The sequence below is a fragment of the Brassica oleracea genome, chromosome C9 (assembly GCF_000695525.1).
Source record: "Brassica oleracea var. oleracea cultivar TO1000 chromosome C9, BOL, whole genome shotgun sequence".
In the NCBI taxonomy this organism is placed as follows: domain Eukaryota; kingdom Viridiplantae; phylum Streptophyta; class Magnoliopsida; order Brassicales; family Brassicaceae; genus Brassica; species Brassica oleracea.
In genome coordinates this window covers 17545274-17565634 of record NC_027756.1, presented here as the reverse complement: position 1 = coordinate 17565634, position 20361 = coordinate 17545274, and the positions used below count along the sequence as shown (strand labels likewise).

General features: G+C 30.9%; 1 protein-coding gene across 1 annotated transcript; it reads right to left on the bottom strand.

The window, feature by feature from the left end:
• Positions 1-2422: 2422 nt before the first annotated feature.
• On the bottom strand, positions 2423-3871 carry LOC106315763 (electron transfer flavoprotein subunit beta, mitochondrial). The gene is made up of 5 exons (XM_013753587.1): positions 3702-3871; positions 3337-3621; positions 3098-3178; positions 2927-3021; positions 2423-2815 (listed from the first exon to the last, which is right to left on the bottom strand). Exons 1-5 carry the CDS (start codon positions 3768-3770, stop codon positions 2590-2592), a joined length of 756 nt encoding a protein of 251 aa, XP_013609041.1. The 5' UTR covers positions 3771-3871; the 3' UTR covers positions 2423-2589.
• Positions 3872-20361: the final 16490 nt, after the last annotated feature.

The window sequence follows — 20361 nt, the reverse complement described above, 5'->3', positions numbered from 1 at the left end:
CTTTGATGGCTGCCTCTGTAGAGGGAGAAGCTAGGAGTTCACGCTGGCACAGTTGGAGGTGAGCAAAGGACTCAGAAACTCTTAACTCGATCCCCGAGAAATTCTGGCGGCTGAATTCCCGAATAATGCTTTTGAGATGTTTGAGTTTCTTGGAGACACAGAGCATTTTTGAACCTGCAAATCTTAGAGAATTCCAACATTCAGCTATCAACACTTCAAAGTCTGGGTGATCATTTAACATCGCCGAGAATTTGAACGGCCTTTTTAATTTTTGCTTCCCAGCGTCTAAGAATACGCAGCATGGGCTGTGATCAGATATGCCCGGCTCGCCAAAGACACCAAGAGCGTTAGGAAATAGCTCTAGCCACTTGTCATTTACCATAATCCTATCCAATTTCTTGGGGATGATGCCCAGTCCTTGGTTGTTTGACCAAGGGAAAGACGAGCCACAGAAGCGAAGATCTTGGAGGCCAGCATCAATTACACACTGAGTAAAGTCACGCATACCACATGTTGAGGTAAAATGGTCAGCGTTGGAGTCTTCATCAGCAGATAGAGTTTGGTTTAAGTCCCCTAATACTGACCAGGGGCGTTCAATAATCTGAGGAGATGTAGATAAGAATATCAGGTCTGACCAAAGTTGCCTTCTGACGCGCCTGTGGTTAGATCCATACACGAGAGTAACCACCAGTTCAGCAGACACAAAAAGAAGCTTTACCAGGCAGGAAAGTGACTGGAGAGATTTGTGAAAAACCGAAACAGAGACTGAAGGATGCCAAAGAAGCCAAATCCTTCCTAGTTCCGAAAATTCATAATTACAATCATATCGCCACCCGGGGAATACTCCATTGATGATCTTTGGAGCCTTGACCTGAGTGACATGAGTCTCTACGAGACCACCAAAAATAGGCTTATGTTGCTTAAGCCATTTCCTAAATCCGCGACGCTTTATTTTACAGTTGAACCCTCTGATGTTCCAGCAAAAAATATTCATAGAGGAAAGATTATTCATAGGGAAAAATTAGAGGTTTGGAGGGAGCCCTTGCTTTCGCCTTTCCTTTTAACTGTTTTTGAATCCTCCTAGAGACAACATTTATGAATTTATCCCCTTCATCATTTGGATTGTCATCTTCCTCTGAAGGAAGCTCTGAAGCTGATGAAAATCCATAATCGGAAAGGTGAGAAGAGCCCCTCGGAAAACCCCTCGGAGAGCCCAAGAAAACATTTCTGAGATCAACGCATAAACTGCCTTCCTTTAGAGCAGCAAGAGAGGCTGACGACCGGCCCTGAGAAGAACCAAGCTGCGGAACCGGAAGGGATCGAGCTGCGGAACCGGATGAGGAAGCGTTGAATTGATTTGATTGCAGCGCTGTAAAAACCTGCCTTTGCTGTCCTTGTTTTGAAGTAGAAGGGGCCTCTTTTTCTGTAGGAATAGGCAGTACAGGCTCATCAATAACGACAGGTGCTTTATCTCTTACAGATAAAAAGAGTTCTTGCATCTGTCTATTCAAAGCTTTAATGCTAGTTTTCTTAGTGATTTGAGAGATCCCATAAACTGTTCAAAATAAAAATATAGTTAACAGAAGAAGAAATAATCCAATTAATTAGTCTATGCAATTATATATAAACATCAACACGATAGAGATCACGTAAGTGATGATAACACAATCATGAAAGTATGTACAACTAAAGTGATCACAGGGGATAAGTCTGTGCATGCAACCTTATCCATAACACAACCTAAACAAGAATGAGAGAACAAATTAACAAAGAAAATCATAAATGGAGATTAGAAACTAGAAACAGAACAATTTAACGTATGATCTGAAAACATTCAAGGGAATCACTTGTTACCTTCGATGAAATGGTTTCTTGTGGCCAACCAAGCGAAGCTGCAACCATTTGTCATGTTTACTTGTAGTCATCATCCATTGCCGACGCGTTAAAAGGAAACAAATATGACATTAGAAAAAAATGAGCAGAAAAACTTGATCCGAACATCATGAAAAGAACACTAAGAAAATCTGAAAATTCACCATTTGTAAAAGCATGTATCAAATTTAACAAGATTGCCTTGCTTAGCAACACCGGATATAAAATAAACCCTACGAAAATTATATATTTTTGAAAGCATTTTCAGTAGGGTCTAAATTTTTTGACCTAATAACTCTAAAGCCTGACCCTAAAACGTGACGCAGAAGAAAAAAAAAATCCTAAACATAGTTTGCTGAAGAAGAAAACCACCACTTGCAATTTGCAAAATGTACCAAACTCTTAATCATTCCGTAATACCTTGATACAAGCACAAGACTGTCATAAAGCTTGTATGGTCTTGGATACAATGATTGGTTTATGAAGCAAAGATGTGGTTCAAAGCGTTGAGATTTTCTAGCACTTTATCAAACAGAAGAAAAAATTGTAATAAAAGTGAAGATTTTTTTAAGCAACTTACCAAATAAACTGTTTTACACGTCCTTTATTTATTTACTTTCTACTTCATTCCTGAAATAGCAATGTATCTAAAGAAGAAAGAAAAATGACAAGTGTGCGTGTAGCAGATCATGATGAAGACATATAAGGTTTGTTTCTTCAAACTACATGAGCTTCATTTTTGAGCTTATCTATCAACTCATCCACTGAAGAAACGATAACTCCAGATTTCCTCTTTGGAGGCTCCGTGACTTCCACAATCTCTATGTCAGATTTAATGTCTACTTTCAGATCCTCCAACGTCATTTTCTTTATCGGCTTCGATTTTGCCTTCATTATGTTGGGGAGTGTTGCATATCTTGGTTGGTTCAACCTCAAGTCAGTTCTGCATTACAACATCAAAGTTGTTACAATAAGAGTTCTTGCATCTAATCTAATCAAACCTCAACCCCAAAGACAGATCATGACATAATCATGTAAATAAAGTAGAACTTACGTGATCACAGCGGGTAAATCTACACTAAGGGTTTCAAGACCTCCATCAACTTCTCTATCCACAGTTGCAGACTGCTTATCCTTATCCAACACAACCTACTAAACAAAAAGACGAAATGAACAAAATAACTATAACAACTTAAAATGTAATGTATAAATCACTTGTTACCACCTTAGATGCAAAAGTTGCTTGTGGCCAACCAAGCAAAGCTGCAACCATTTGTCCTGTTTGATTGCAGTCATCATCTATTGCCTAAACGTTAAAAAAGACAATAAAAATTACATAATAGCACATTCTTATAAGCAGTTTAAATCCTTAACTCAACAAGATTGCCTCTTCAAAGATCCTAAAGTTCGAATCTTTCTGCATCTGAAGACTGAAAAATATGAACTTTACATCGTGAAACGAACCTGTTTCCCGAGGAAAATCAATCCAGGATTCTCGACATCAGCGAGACTCTTCAAGATCTTAGCGATCGTCAAAGGGAGGAAGCTAGAACTGGCCTCGACATGGATTCCACGATCAGCGCCCATGGCTAGACCAGTGCGAAGCGTGTCAACGCACTGTGAAGGCCCGATGCTCACTGCGACGACCTCTTTGGCGAACCCAGCTTCTTTGATTCGAAGGGCTTCCTCGAGCGCGATCTCGCAGAATGGGTTCATCGACATCTTGACATTCTGGGTATCTACGCCGGTCTATAAAGGGATCGAATTTTAACGGTGACTCAGTGGATGGACTACGGAGATGTTTAGAGATGGGTTTTTTGATTTTGTACCTTGTCGGGTTTGACACGGATCTTGACGGCGTAGTCGACGACACGCTTAACGGCAACGAGAATCTTCATCGGCCGGAGATACTACGAGAAGCACTTTTGTGTGTTTGGTGGATCTAATAAGGATGATGATGACTCATCAAAAGATGGCATGATCTCCGGTTTAACATTTTTCGGTTCATTCCGGTTTAACATTTTCGGTTTAATTGTATTGTTTTTTGTCGCCTTCAAGATTTCATACAACCATAGTTAGAAATTGCCCTAGGCGTGAGTCGGGCGGTCGACTAACGTCTAACGAGTAGCATAAAAATCAGAGATTAATCCACGGGATTAGTTTTTGTTGTTTTAATAAATATATAGTGATATATATATATATATATATGTTTTGTAAGAGAAAACAATAAGTAGCAAGGCGGTCTAGTAGTTTTACTCTCTCTTTGTTGAAAGGTCGTGGGTTCGATAGTATAAGTGTGCAGACGTTTTTTTCAAATTTTTTTGTCATTAATATTGGCGAATTGACGACAATACCCCCATCTAGCAACATGTACTCTTCGCATTTCTCATCATCTTTCTTGTTTTATATACAGTTAATAACCGAAATATAGCAATTATATCAAGAAAACGTTGATTTCTAACCCGAAAAGTAAAAAAAAAACTGTTTTTTTAGAGGATCGAGTTTTTAGCCGAATAACACCAACTCGACGCGGTTGCTTGACGCCGAGCGTATATCCGCCGCGTTTTCGAACATGGCATACAACAAGTAATGTTTTCATCTAGGAGTATTTTTTTTGGAAAAGATGTATATTTTTATCTTCATATATCTATCCACCTATGGGGGGGAATTTAGAGAAATACTCTGCAAATAGATTTTATTTTGAAATAACACCGTGTTTTATTTCTTTTGAAAACTACACTTTTTGTTAAGTTAAATGATTAAATTATCCTAATTAAAAATATATAATTACATTAAAAAACTTTTTTTGTCAACTTTTCTTTCATTTCAGTGAAAAAAAATTCAAAGGGAAGAATACAAGTAAAATAAAAGCCCAACTCCAACTCATTACAAACTCAGTAAATGAGAACTCAACATAAAAACTAAACCTATGTTTACGGAATTTTTGACACGCAAGGCCACGCGTCGTACATGCAGTGTTTCTAGACGCGCGTCCTCCCTCCTTCATTTCACTCGAGTTTCTGGAGACACGAGTGCACGCACCACCGCAAGGGATGGAAGACTCAACTGCTGCTTCTTTTGCTACCACCAATCGGACACACCTTCGGCGTAGCTCCTTCCATGGTCGTACTGTCTCGCGCTTTAAACCTTTAATCTTGCTCTCTCCACGTTTGCCTCCCACTTCAACCGCTGAAACTTGAACAGAAAATCCTTCACCCACTGGAGTTTACACATGAGGAATCTCAAGTCGAGATGAAGAAAGACCCTTTGCAGGACCGCTATTATAACGCCTGCTCTTCTAATTCCTCTCCAATTAACGACTTGGGGAATCCTTCTTACCCAACATTCTTCCATCAGAGAAGCTTCACACAACGCCATATATGGCTTAAACAAATAGTGAAGTCTGATTCTCCCAGAAAGCCGTTGAAGTGAACGGTGGAAAAGGGATCTGAATCAGAATCAAAATGGGATGTGAATAAAGTTCAAAGCTCAAAGCAGATTTATTCAATCCAAAATCAAAGATAAATAAACCGTTGAAGAACGAATCAGATTTTGGGTTGAAACACAAAACAAAAAAATCGCCAAAGCTAAGTAGTTATCTGCTACCGGAAAAACAAAAAAGTCGATCTCAAGATCTCACTCTATATTTGAATTTGAAGTTTCAGTGTAATCTTCTCCAATAAGTAAAACTTCGAACCTAACTTCAAAATTATTTATATTTTACACTATGGTCCTTATACTTGTCATAGTTAATGTAAATTCTTAAAACTTCTATAAATAACTAGTACATATATATAAATATTACAGAAATATTAATTATAAAATTCTTACACTAAAATATAAAATTATAAATAAAAGTACATAATTAAATATTAAACTGCAAGCAAATACTACATTATTACATAATTAAATATTAAACTGCAATCAAATACTACATTATAAAAATCTTACACTAAAGTACATAATTATAAATAAAATTACATAATTAAATGTCAACATTAGTATCCCAAATACTCTTAACATCGAAAACGATACTTTCGACTCTCCAACATCTCAATCTCCGAGAATGCCTTCATTTTCGATCAATTTAAGCAGTGATGATGGCGGATCAAATTCATCACAACGTCCTATTGGATCGAAGAAAGCAAAACTCAAAAGGAAGACTACCGAAGGTAATAATATGGCCGCTGATAGTTTGATATCATCAAACGAAAAAATCTTTGATCTTTTAAACGAAAGTACAACAAACAGGAAAAATGTCATGAGATGATTGAATTACGACCGCAAAATGAAGCAAAAAAGTTAGCTTTTAAAGAAGTAAAAGAGGAAAATAAAATATTGCTAAAAAACTTAGCTTCTATCGATGATGTCAATATTCGTGAATACATTCGATCTGAACAAGAAAGAATCGTACGAAAAAGGCGTCAAGAGCAACAACAACAATCATCTTCGGTTACACAAAATTTGTTTGGACAATATTTTGGAGATTTGGGAGGTTCCGGAGCAAATTTACCAAACTATTAGTGTTGTTATAATATTTAAATTTGAGTAATAATTATGTCTTCATGGGTTTTTAATAAGTTTTTATTATGGTTTTTTCGTAATATTCTTGTTGTTTAATTCTTGATTTAAAATATTATAAATCTTGTTTTAAATTTTTTATTTAATTTCATGTGTAAAACTTAAATTTATAAAACAAATTTGAAATATTTATGAGATATAAAAGTTTTAAGGATTAAAACAATAAACAAAAATATATTTAAGAATTATAAATATGATGTATAATTGTAAGGACCAAAATGCAAATAAAAAGATGAAACTTCAAATTTGAAGTTTTGAAGTTTCTTTTTGGAGAGCAAAAAACTCTATATTTAGAGTTATAGAGTTTCTTTTGGAGATGCTCTAATAGATCGAAGTATTTAACATCAAAAACGATCTCTCATAATTACATTAAGAATTTAAGTTTAATATTTTGAAATTGTTTTAATTTAAATGACAAATAGTAAGAAAAAAGTGAAAACAATCATAGTTGAAGTCTTTAACTTTAAAACACAATTTTTTTGTGTGAACCAAAAAATTTCAAGTAGTTTGGAACTTACCAAATTTTGATGTAGTGCTATTGTGCTCTATAAGTTTTGAATATTTCCAGAATGTTGAAATTTTGAACATACTAATGACTAATGCAACAATTTATGACCTCATGAATTTTATCACTTAGAACCTGATCGGTATAACCGTATCGGTTGCGGTTGATGGAGTTTGCGGATATGGGTAGTTGTGGTTTTTAGCGGTTTTAAGAAATTTGTACGACTGGTACTGCAGTTATAAATTGGTGCGTTTGCGGGATACTTATGACTGATTAGCCACCAAATACAACAGCGGTTAAATAATAAATTAATACATTTTATATAATTACAAAAATATTAAACATCATAATATTATAATAAATATAAAAATTATATTTTTAAAATTATATTTTTAAATTTTTTAAAATTACAGAAAATATTTTTATTTAAAAAGTTTATAATATAAATTAAAATATAATAGATATATTTTAGTATATATATTATTTCAATTTAAAATTTTTATTTTATTTTCATTTTTGTATTTATATTGTTTTTCAAAAAAGAAAAAAAAAATTGTTACCCTTTCGCAACCTCCCGCAACCGCAAACGCTAGATGAGACAAGCTTTTGAATTTAAGAGGTTGGAAGCGGTTTGAAACGGTTTAAAACGGCAACAACTGCTACCAACCACAAAAGCTGCGTTTGCGGGTGGTAGCGGGAAAACCAGTCATGCCCTTAGTAGGTAAATGTTTTTTTTTTTATTATTGTGACAACTGACAAGTTCAGTGTGATGATAAGTTTTAATATGTAAAATCTTACATAATGTATTAGGAAAGTGACAACTTTTTTTCCACAATAATTTCTGTTATAAAAGATTAATAGTTTTAAATGATAAACATTGAATTTTTAGATTATTTGTCCAATTCTATATTTAAATTAAATAATTAATATATTTTGCCTCAATAATTTTGAATTTTTTTTTATAACATCATATTTAACTTAAATCTGATCAAAATGTCTTTTTACATAAAGGACATGTGTAATTTTCAAAAAAAAAATTCATTTTTCAAATTTGATAACATAAACAGAGTATTTTCCTAATTATCCCATCTATCTATACTATTATTTATAAAGTGATTTAGTTGATTTGTCATGTTTTCCATAATTATAGGTAATTTGCTTGTTTTTATATATTTTCATATTTTCCATAATTTTAGATAATTTATTTATTTGTTATGTTCTTAATAGAGAAATTCTCTATGATACCATTTTTAGTTTATTTTCCACAAAATAGATATCAACGAAAAAATGACCAAAATAAGTTTTATTAAAGGAAAAATATACAATTATACCTTAGGATTAACTAATCTAGACTTATGGTAGAGTTAAGGGATGGAGTTTTGAGAGTGGAGTTTCAAATTTGTTTAAAATAAAAATAAATATTAACAAATTTAAAATAAAAGAGGTTATTTTGGTTATTTTTCTTTTTTTTAGAGTTATTATGGTGACAAAATTTTTAAAAGGGCTATTTGAGAGAATTACTTGCTCAATAATTCAAATTCAAATTTTGCTTATTTGTAATATTCTTCACAATTTAGTTAGTTTATTTGTTTGTCATATTTTAAATAATTTTAATTGGTAATTTTACTTATCTATCATATTTTAAAATAATTTTAGTTGGTAATTAAAAATCATTATTAATATAAACATGCTATAAGAAATCTGTTACACAAAAAACACATCTATATCCATGAATTGTTAATATAAATATTCATTGAATAATGTTTTAGTTGGCTCCTTCAAATACACACTTGAAAAGTATACAATGAAAACCATGTAGGACTATATATATAATAATTGAAACTATCATCTTATTATTGTAATAATAATATATAAGTGCTTAGCACATGAAAACCAAATACGCTACAGACTCTATATTAATATATACCGACTCGACTATGTATCTTTAAGATTATACCGAATCAGTCAAGAATTTTTTACAAAAAAAATTTTTCACATTCCAATTACACTACAATACACTTATCACTTGAGACACATTTTATTTCGTAAAAAAAACTCTTATGACCCTAAACTAAAGAGAATCTCTCTCCTCTTCTTATTTCATTTTATTATTTTTCTTATTCTACTTTATGTATTTATTTACTTTTATCTCAAGTTCTAAAATATATTAAACAAAATTAATTGTCATAATAAACTATATATAAAATTCTATATCTTTTAAGATCCATGTTCATTTATATATTATCTAAACTATTAAAACTGAAGTACAATTAGTATTTAGCCCTGAATATTTCTCAATAATTACAATTGAATGCCACTCTATTTTTAATTAACAAATAAATTTACAAAAACTAATAGATATAAGTTTCCATAAAAATCGTAAATGAGATTCCCTAATATTTAGCTATTACATCAACTTAAAAGATTGCAATATTTCATTTCCTAAAAAAGTCTATAATATAAACGCAAAAATCCTAATATTTAGCTATTACATCAATTATACCATTTCATTAAAGTATTTGAGCAAAGTTATGATTGTTATGGATTTTTGTACGTGAAATTGGTAAATGTAAACATACTTTACTTTTTTATTAGTTAATTTCTTTTTATCATAAATATTTTAGCGTGTGCACTTCTGAAATACAAAATCCATACTAAAATCCTATAATAAAATCAAAATCATATTTAAATGTAATTTATGTTTAATAATCTAAATAAAAAATCCATACTAAAATCATATGTAAATTTAACTTATGTTTAATAATAAAAATACAAAAATCCTTACCAAAATCATATAGTATAAATTATTTATCATTTCAAAATTTTAAATTTCATAGTTACATCCAAATTTTCAATTTTAATAATCTATTTCTTATAAAATTAATGCTAAAATATATATAATTAAATGAAAACTATCCAACTTATGTTTTAAAAAATATTTATTTATTTGATTATTTCAAATAGTTAACGTGCTAACACTATATACTACAATCATATAAAAAATACTAATCCATATTGTTGTTCATTTTCTTATATATGGTAGATTTAATTATTTACAAATGAAAAAAACTTTACTCACATAAAAATGAAAAAAAAAATAGCATATTGTTTTTTTAGATTTTGCTTTATTAGTATACAATAAATGAGAAATAAAATGAAAATTTGAAACAAATAAATTATATTTACAAATGCAAATTTTACAATTATTGTATTTATAATGACTGAATTTACAATTTTTATATTTAGTATGATTATTGTTATTTTATTTACCATTATTCAGGTAAAACAATACTGGTGTATATTAAATGAATATAATATCCGCACGGACGTGCGGGTTAAATTCTAGTATATATTAATGTGTAAATAAAATGTGGACATGGACACCAAAGCGTGGATAACAGAATTAGAAATTAGTTGTGGACATAAACATCTTAACAAAATTATAAACTAGTTGTGGAGATGAACAATATTCCTTCGATTTCATTCATCATCTCAGGATCTAAATTCAACTCTAATCAAAATTACATCCATCCACATCATGACAAAGGGGAAATTCCTTAGATCAGAAATCTCTAACATGCAAGATCTATTACTCTTCGACAAAAGGTAAACATTTCTTCGATTTTTCTCACCGCTCATACTCACAATATCATCTCTTTCTCATCTTGATTGAAGTTTAATTGCAGATAATTTATCAATTGAGTTGAAGAAACCAAGTGTTTGTATTGGAGATAACAGAGTCTGTGTCCACGTTTTATGGTATAATTTTAGTAACATGACTCCATGTCCACGTTGGTATAATTTTAGTAACATGAGTCCATGTCCACGTATTGTTGTATAGTTTTATGGAATCAAAACAGAGAGTTTGTCCACGTTATCTACTATAAACACATTAACATTACATATCTACACATTACTCATCACTCATCCACACATCACCCGTCCACAAATCACCCAACCACGCATCACTCGTCCACAAATCACCCGTCCACAAATCACCCATCCACAAGTGTCCTTTCCATTAAGGACAAAATTGTCCACAATCTGTTGCTGGCCCACAACAAAGTGTGTCACATGTAAGAAGTGTCTCTAGCTGTAATAGAAAGTCAAAAAATGTCTCTTAGTGTAATCAACTCATCAATCAAGGGCGAAACCATCTTATTGGGATTGGTGGCATGTGCACCCATAATTATATTGATATTCACAATTTTACTAGTGGCTGATATAGTTAAACTCCGCCTATACCCATAATATGTTGAGTTCAAATTCTTTTCATACACTTTTTAGTTCTTATTACCAATAATGCACCCACTAAATTTGTCCTCTAGATTCGCCCCTGGAATCAATGTAGCTATATACTATTCAGATTTCGTTTACATCGCCTCAAATCAAAAGTTAAACATAACACTTATAAGACTTCACAACAACAAAAATAATAACCCGCAAAAATGTTTTTTTGAGAAGTGATTTTACTTATTTTCCATAATTTTACATAATTTTGTTTATTTACCATGTTCTTAAGATTTACAATGAGGAGTCATCAGTTTAAATTTATCACATAGTTTTAACTTAAATAAATAAGTAGAAATAAGACGTTGCAGAAAAAAAGTAGAAATAAAGATTAGGAGAGAAATCTTAGGCTTTGAATGGTGACCAAGGAACGAAAGGAAACACTGAATTCCTTATCATTCCCAAAAAAAATCACCATTCACAAGGAATAGTTTTTCCTTCTTGTTCCTCCCCATTCATTTTTTTGTAGAGAAATATAAAACAAAAACATTCCTTGTTAAATTTGATAAGGAACAAGCATTTTTTTTCATTCCTGCAATTTTATTCCTATACATTCCTTTACTATTCGTTCCTCGTGTTTCCGAAAAGGTCACCAGTCGGAGCCTAAATATTTAGCTCGACCTAATCTTTAAGAACACATTTGTTATAGGATAATATACATCAATCAATTTGTAAGGCTTTAATTAGTGGAAACTTTATCATATGTAAAATACTATAAAGTGTTGTAATTTAATTTTTGTGTTTCAGTTTTCTCAAAGAAGAAATATATATACATAATAAATTGGACATCACCGTATTGATCATAACTTTATAATCTTTATAATTCTCAAACAAATAATACCAATGAACTAAGTTTCATCTGTATGTGTTGTTAGGTTAATTTCATATATTATAATTATAACATGTAGTGTATCCTTAGTACATTTGTTTCGTCAATGTATCCTTAGTACATATATAAATAATTAAACAAGTAGAAGTAAGATTGGAACATAATTCTAAAAATATATATTTTTTTAAAAAAGAGATTAATTATTATGGTATATTAAATATTCTCCTTGAAGCTTTCTTTAAAATAATATTTTTATTGAATATGTGGTTTAATGTTTTATATCTATTAGGCTTTTTTTTTGTCATAATCTGACTCTGTGAACCAAATCTGGATATCTTGATCCATGTGAACGACGAAAAACGGTTGCTTCCTGACACTGCGTGCTAGGTTATCTGCTTTTGAATTTTGCGTCCTTGGTACATAGATGATCTCTGATCGGAGAAAACTTTCTTTCAGGATCTTAATATCTTCCAAATAACTTGCAAAGCTGGTCATTCTTCTGGTTCCGAAACTATCTTCACCAATTGAGAACAATTTGTTGCAAACGTAACCTGAAATTGACATAAGTTTCTCATACATTCCATTACCCAGAGTAGCACTTCCATCTCCGCATGAAGAGGAGAGAGACTAGTCCGAACATTCCTCGCCCCCATCAGCCCATCAAATCCTTCTAAAGTGCTGAGCCAACCCTGTCCGGAGAAAATATCATTCTCTTTCGAAAAACCATCTGTAAAACACCATCTTTCTGGAATTGACGGTAGAGTCGTAACCTCTACGTGTGGTACTATCCTCTGTTTGTTCCATATATGTGCCTCAGCCCAGAGTGTTGATTTTGTTTCTGCCAATTTAAGTGTTTCCCTAGGATTAATGTCCAGATTACTAAAAACTTTATTATTCCTCCATTTCCAAATGTACCATAATATCCATGCAAACTGATGATCATTCATCTGCGGGAAAACTCTCCAGAAGAGATGATCCATGGTTGTGAAGAGAGAGCTTGTTGGGAAAATAGATGGATTTGATGGTATCTTTGAGAGAGCTCAAACTTGTAGTGCTAGAGGACATTCAAAAAACACATTGTTTATCGATTCCTCATCGGCTCCGCATCTTGCACAACATACATCCCCTTGTATCCCTCGCTAATAGCTAATATATAGTTTGTTATAATAAAATAATATTATATTTAATTGCAGTTTACATGATTTTCATCTTTATCTGAATATGAATATGAAGCTCTAAGACAAAAAAATAATATATATATCCTAAAGTTTCTTCAAATAATCTGAATTTAAAGATATATTTTGATTATAATCCTAACTTTATTATGTATTATATTATATTTAATATAAAAGTAAATAAACATACAAATTTCTTGAGAATATTTATGGGATCTTTTATATATCTCAGAACCTTTTGAAATTAATTTACTATTGTCGATTAATTGTGTACACAACTAAATTAGAGATATTTTTTCAAATATGACTCAAAATTTGAAGTTAAAACAAAAATGACTCATGTGTTTTTTGAAACTTTCGTTTGCCATATTCACACTAGAAGTTTAATTTATTCACGAAAATGTCATTTTTGCTTCGATGAGTGTTTTACTCATTCATCTTCATCTTCCTCATTTATTTACAACATTGCCATTGTCATCAAAATACCAACCATCATGAACAACCAATTTCAAACTCTAAATGCACCTAAAGTCAAAATATACATCTTCGTATCTTCATTTTTTACAAACATAAACCATTTCCCTTTCACTTTATCTCTTATTTCATCCAAAAGTTTTAACTTTTTTATTTCAAAAACTATAAGCTTATTAGAGTTCCTCAAGTTTATGATTCTTCGTCAAGAACGAGTGAGTAACTTCTATTAAGAAGTTAGGTGTGTTTGTAAAAGCTAATCATGAATTTCACCGGATCTAAAAATGATATTTGGCTTTTTTCAGATCTGTTCCACGGAGAAGTAAGATTTATAGAGACTTATAGAGAAATCTTCTAGTCAATGCACAATTGAATTTTTGTGTATGTTTTTAGAGAAGAATTCTCTAGAAGTACTCTAATTTTTCTTTGTCAACAAAAAAAAACGAGAAGACTTCTTTTGCAATTGACCGAATTTTGTTAGAAATTTGACTTCTTTGTAAGTCTTATCACGCAGAAGGTTATAATGGTAAAACTCAATACATGTTTTTATATTGGTCATAGGGAGGTTGTTGTAATTTCACTAGCCTTTTGGGTTACTTTTGCATTTGATTGAATTTGAGTTACATTTTTTTATTCAAAATCAAGTTTTTATTCATTTTTGGCAATTTCTCCACTAAATTTTACCTAATAATTAATATTTGTTGATGACAGAAAATTAATATTTTTTAAAATCCCAAAATAAATTTATATTACATCTAAGTAATATAATATAAGCTTTCAAAACTTACCATTTCTGAATTTAATATAAATATTAGATACATATCACAACTCATATATAGTTGTTTCTCTTTTAATTTTTAATTTTAAAATTTTCAGATTTATGAGATGCATGTGTTAAGATGATTAATATAATATTATAAAATTTAATGTTATTTTTACATTAATAATCAATGAAAACTTATTTATTGATTTTTATCAACAAATTTAATTTATCGAAACTATTATAAATTTATATATAATATTTAAATGGTATTATCCCACGATATCACTGGGAGTCATCTAGTTTATATTTTCTCTTGCTATTGCTATCACACCCACACTCAAAAGAACAAAACCTATCAACTATTTCTATTTATCCAATAATGTATATGAGAAAATATCAAAATTTATAACCAGTGGCAGAGGCAGAATAAAATTTTACATGGTCATAATTAAATTATTACAGATAAAAAAAATGTGCATACGACTTGAACTCAGTGCATAGGGGTCAATAAAAAGAATTCAAACATCTCACCACAACAATTACATAGAAACTGAGCCTAAATTTTATAACTTATATATTTCACATGGGTGAACTGACCATGACTAAACAATATCTAAAAAAAAACAGATGTGCTGGTTTGGGATGAAGTAGAAGTGTTAAAGAGCAATACTATTAAAAAGAACCACAACTTGTACATAACTTTGGTCTAATGTATAATATTATCAAATTTATACCCTTATATTAGCTTTATACTCTAATATATCGCTTAATATTTTTATTTATGTTAATTATTATCAACAATAAAAAATCTATCTCTCTATCTTTGAAAAAATTATATATTTTTAAAAGATACAAAATAACATGCATAACTATTTTAGATTTTATTTATGTTTTGTTTTAAAATAAAATACAATCAATTAAAATATAAAACATCAATTTTCAAATACAAAATAAAATCTAAAACGTCACTTTTAAAAATTTGGAGGGAATAAGAAGGGGTTCTTTCAAAAATGACTCAAAATTTCAAGTCAAACACAAAAATAACCTATTCTTTTCTTGAAGCTTTGTTTTGTCCTATTCACACTAGAAGTTCTAGTTATTCACGAAAATGCCATTACTTTTTTTTTCTCTCGAAAATAAGGTTTTTACCTTACCATCCTCATCTTCACCAAATATTTACAACTTTGCCATTGACATCAATACCTCAACCACCATGAACTACCAAATTGAGAGTGTTAATGCCCTAAAGTTTCGATTTTTCTCATCTTTTCTCATTTCCTATCCACACAAACCACATATTTTACACTTTCTCTCAAAATTCATCAAAAAAACTGAAGATTTTGATTACAAATTATGTAAGGTTCATAAGCTCACGATTCTTGGTGATTAACGAGTAGGTAGCTGTTGTGGTGATGTTCTGGGTGATTGGAGAAACCACGCAAGTCATCTCACGAGTTGAAGGTATGAAATCGCGAACTACATTTTATTTTTCAGATCTGTTCGACGAAGAAGACTTCTTTAGAAGTCTTCTGGTCAATGCATAGGTTAGTTTTGCAATTGACTTTTTGTGTGTTTTTAATAGAAGACTTCCCTAGAAGTTTTCTAACTTTCCTTTGCAAACAAAAAAATTCGAAATTCCCAGAGAAGACTTCTCGGATAAACATGTTACTTTTAAATTTGACCGAAGTTGGTCAAAATTTTGACTTTTTGTAGAAGACTTCCTTAGAAGTCTTCTTGGAGAAAACTTCTACAGAAGTCTTCCTGGAGAAAACTTCTACAGAAGTCTTCTGAAAGTCTTCCCTAAGTCTTCTCAATGCCGGAAGATGTCTGCGTGGGTTATTTTTGCAATTGAAAAATAATAGTAAAACATTTAATATCAATTAGAAGACTTCTTCTCCTCGAGTTTAATTATGGGTTTTGGTCAAACCTCTGCCCGCGAGAGAAGACTTCTAGAGAAGTCATCCGACGGAAGACTTTTAAAGAAGTCTTCTCTCGAAAAGTCAAATATAGTCAATTGGAAAAGTAACCCAGCAGACTTCTTGCGACATTGAGAAGACTTCCGGAAGACTTAGAGAATACTTCTTTTGAAGTATTCTCCAGGTAGACTTCCCTAGAAGTCTTCTACAAAAAGTCAAAATTCTAACTAACTTCGGTCAAATTCAAAAGTAACTTGTTTATCCAAGAAGATTTCTAAAGAAGTCTTCTCAGGGAATTTAAAAAAAAATTCAATTTCAAAAGTAAGCCAATATTTACAAAAGAAGACTCCCGAAGATGTCTTCTGTAGAGTAGACTTCTTAAGAAGTTTTCCTTCGTAAATTTGCAATTGCAAAAATGACCTAAATAGAAGAATTCTTTTGAAGTTTACACAGACTAGACTTCTTTTGAAGTCTTTCGTGGATGACTTCAGAAGAAGTCTTCTACGTAAATCTTTATTAAACTTCAAATTTATCCAAAATTAAAATGATTTTTTAATATCTTCTTGCTAATTCATGTTTATTATTCAATATTGGGACTAATCGAATTTATAACTTAATTGGTGATAATTATGAAGTTACAAACATTGATGTTTAATAATGTTTCTAGATAATTATGAAGTCTTCTTCAATGATTTTGTTTTATTAAGTTGATGTTCTGTGTTTGTGTTGTCTTCCTCATAAGATACAATTTTTAACTTTCATGAGATTTAAAATTTCAACTTTCCCTTAAAATTCAATTTTGATCTTTTGTGATTTGACTAAGGTTTCTTTAGAAGTCTTCTCTCTTAATTTTAGCAAATTTTTCTAAGTTTTTGTGTTGTTGTGTTTTGTTATGTGTGAGTAGAATGATTAAAATATTTTTTGTTATGTTGCATCAATAACTTTAATGAAGTCAAGTACTTTTGGCAAAACATGAACATATTTACCATTCTTTTGATTAACATCTCTTAAAGTTTACAAAATAATTCACAACTAAAATATTACACATACAAATCATAAAAAGACCATAAACAAAATGATTACACAGCTATATATTATTCCTCAACATAGATAAGCTTGGACTCCACTACACATCATGTCTTTGTACCACTTTGGGCAGAAGATTTTGGAAGACTTTCTGAAGACTTCGTGGGAAGTCTTCTAGCATAAAAACATTAGAAGATTTCCCATGAAGTCTTCCGAGAGTCTTCCGAGTGTCTTCCAAGAATTATCCCAGAAGTCTTCCAAAATCCGTCTCAGATCTGAAAAATTTGCATATTCAAAAGCATTCAAATGACTTCAAAATAGAGAAGACTTCAAAAATAAATTTTAAGATAATAAACAAAACAATCACATTGGGTTGGATCTATAATTTTTTTGAATCTAATATATAAAACACACAAAATACATATCCAAAATTTATACCACTTTATGCAGAAGATTTCAAGAAGTCTTCTAGCATAAAATGCTTTAGAAGACTTTCTAAGAAGGCTTCTGAGAAGTCTTCCGAGAGTCTTCTGAGAAGTCTTTCAAAGTCTCTCAGATCTGAAAAAACCTGCAAATTCAAAAACATTTAAATGACTTCAAAACAGAGAAAAACTTCAAAAATAAAAATTTTATGCTTACAAAATAAACAAAACAGTCACACTATGTTGAATCTATAGCTTTTTAGAATCTAACATATAAACTCACACACATAAATTCATATCCAAAATTTAGAGATCTTCATTTGAAAGAGTGAAAGATGAGAATTATGTAATGAAAAACCTGCAAAAAGAAGATAAATTAGTGAGAAGACATACGAAAAGGTGAAAAATTGATATAAAGTTTGGTGTTTTGATGTTCAAAGAGATTAGAGAGAGATTGGAGAGTTTTAGAGTGAGAAACATTACATTTTTGTTACAGTCATTTGGGTGGAAGAAAGAGAATGTGTAAATTTTCTTTATATATGGAGACAAAAATTCCAATTAGGTTAAATATTTTCGACCCAGAAGACTTCTGGAAGACTCATGGAAGACTTATGTAAGACTCATGGAAGACTTATGGAAGACTTTGATTTAGGCGGGAAACCTAAATTATTCCAAAATTTAGGCGGGAACCCTAAATTTTACTTAAATTTAGGCGGGATGTGTCGGAAGACTTCTTTTTAAGTTTTCTGTGAGTCTTCTAGACCATAAAATCAAATAACTATGCAAAAAACCTTTTTAAACTTAAAAAAACTTAGAAAGTGTTTATATCAAATTATTAGATAGTTACTAAACATATATAGGTCAATTTGAAAAAAAGAAAAAAAATGAAGATAAGATTTCAAATCTAACCCTAAAGATACCAACAATACTATAACATATGTTACCAAACCCTAAACCAATGACTCATGAACCAATCTACATTCACTCATCTATGTTGAAAATAATTCAATTTCAGATAAACTAAATTTACATCATTGAAAAATGTTTATTATTACATGATTTCAAATTTTAACCCATGAAAATATTTTTTATAAAAAGTTTAAAATATTTTTAAGATCTAACCCATGAGAAGACTTTCTCTGGAAGACTTATGGAAGACTCCTGGAAGACTTATGGAAGACTCCTAGAAGACTTATGGAAGACTTTGATTTAGGCGGGAAACCTAAATTATTCCAAAATTTAAGCGGAAACCATAAATTCTACTAAAATTTAGGCGAGATGTGTCTGAAGACTTCTTTTTAAGCCTTCTGTGAGTCTTTCAGACCCTAAAATCAATTAACTATGCAAAAAAAAATACTTTCTTAAACTTAAAAAAAAAACTTAGATTGTGTTTAAATCAAGTTATTAGATACTTATTAAACATATATGGGTCAATTTGAAAAAGAAAAAAAATGAAGGTAAGATTTCAGAATCTAACCCTAAAGATACATACAATATTATAACATATGTTACCAAACCCTAAACCAATGACTCATGAGCCAATATACATTCACTCATCTATGTTGAAAATAATTCAATTTCAGATGAACTAAATTTACATCATTGAGAAATGTTTTTTATTACATGATTTCAATTTTTTACCCATCAAAATATTTTTTATAAAATTATTTTTAAGATCTACTGAACGAGAAGACTTACAAAGAAGTAATCATAGAGAAGACTTACAAATAAGTCTTCTCTAACGGAGGGTTATAATGGTAAAATTGAATATATATTTTTTGTTTGTTCATAAGGGGGCTGTTGTATTTTCACTAGGCTTTTGGGTTACTTTTGCATTTGATTGAATTTGGGATACACTTTTGTATTCAAAATCAAGTTTTGAGTCATTTTTGGCAAATTCCCCGAATAAGAATTATGTATATGCAACTAGATATATGTCATCTTGATATTACCATATTTATCAATGATAATAAAACTATAAATAATATATGTATATATATTACTTTTATAAATAAATTGGTCTAAACTTATTTTATTAGAAAAAATAAAGAAATGGAAAAGATTAAACCATATTTTAAAAAGATTTGTATTTGGTTTAGAAATGAATTAATGTTTTTTAGCTATATGTAATTAATAAAGAGAAGAAGAACTCATAGGAGTGATTGGTTAAACTATAATATATGTATATATATCAATGATAATAAAACTATAAAAAGAGAGAGAGCAGAGAGAGAAAGGAGATCTGAGTTTTCTCTCCGGTGTACGGCCGGCGCGTGAGCGTCCGTGCTGTCGCCGGAAACCTTTATTCCTTTTCAAAGAGGTTTCTTTTGGCCTCTTCTTCGTCGCCTCTCACCGATCGCTCTGTCTGAGCTCTGGATTGGAACCATCCTCCAACGGTGGTTTCCTCGCGTGGAGGGAGGACGCGGTCGCGTGGAGGCGAACGGCGTGAGAAGAGAGGCTTGCATGTGTCAGTGGTGATTCTGGGAGATGGAGGCTATCACAGATCCGTCG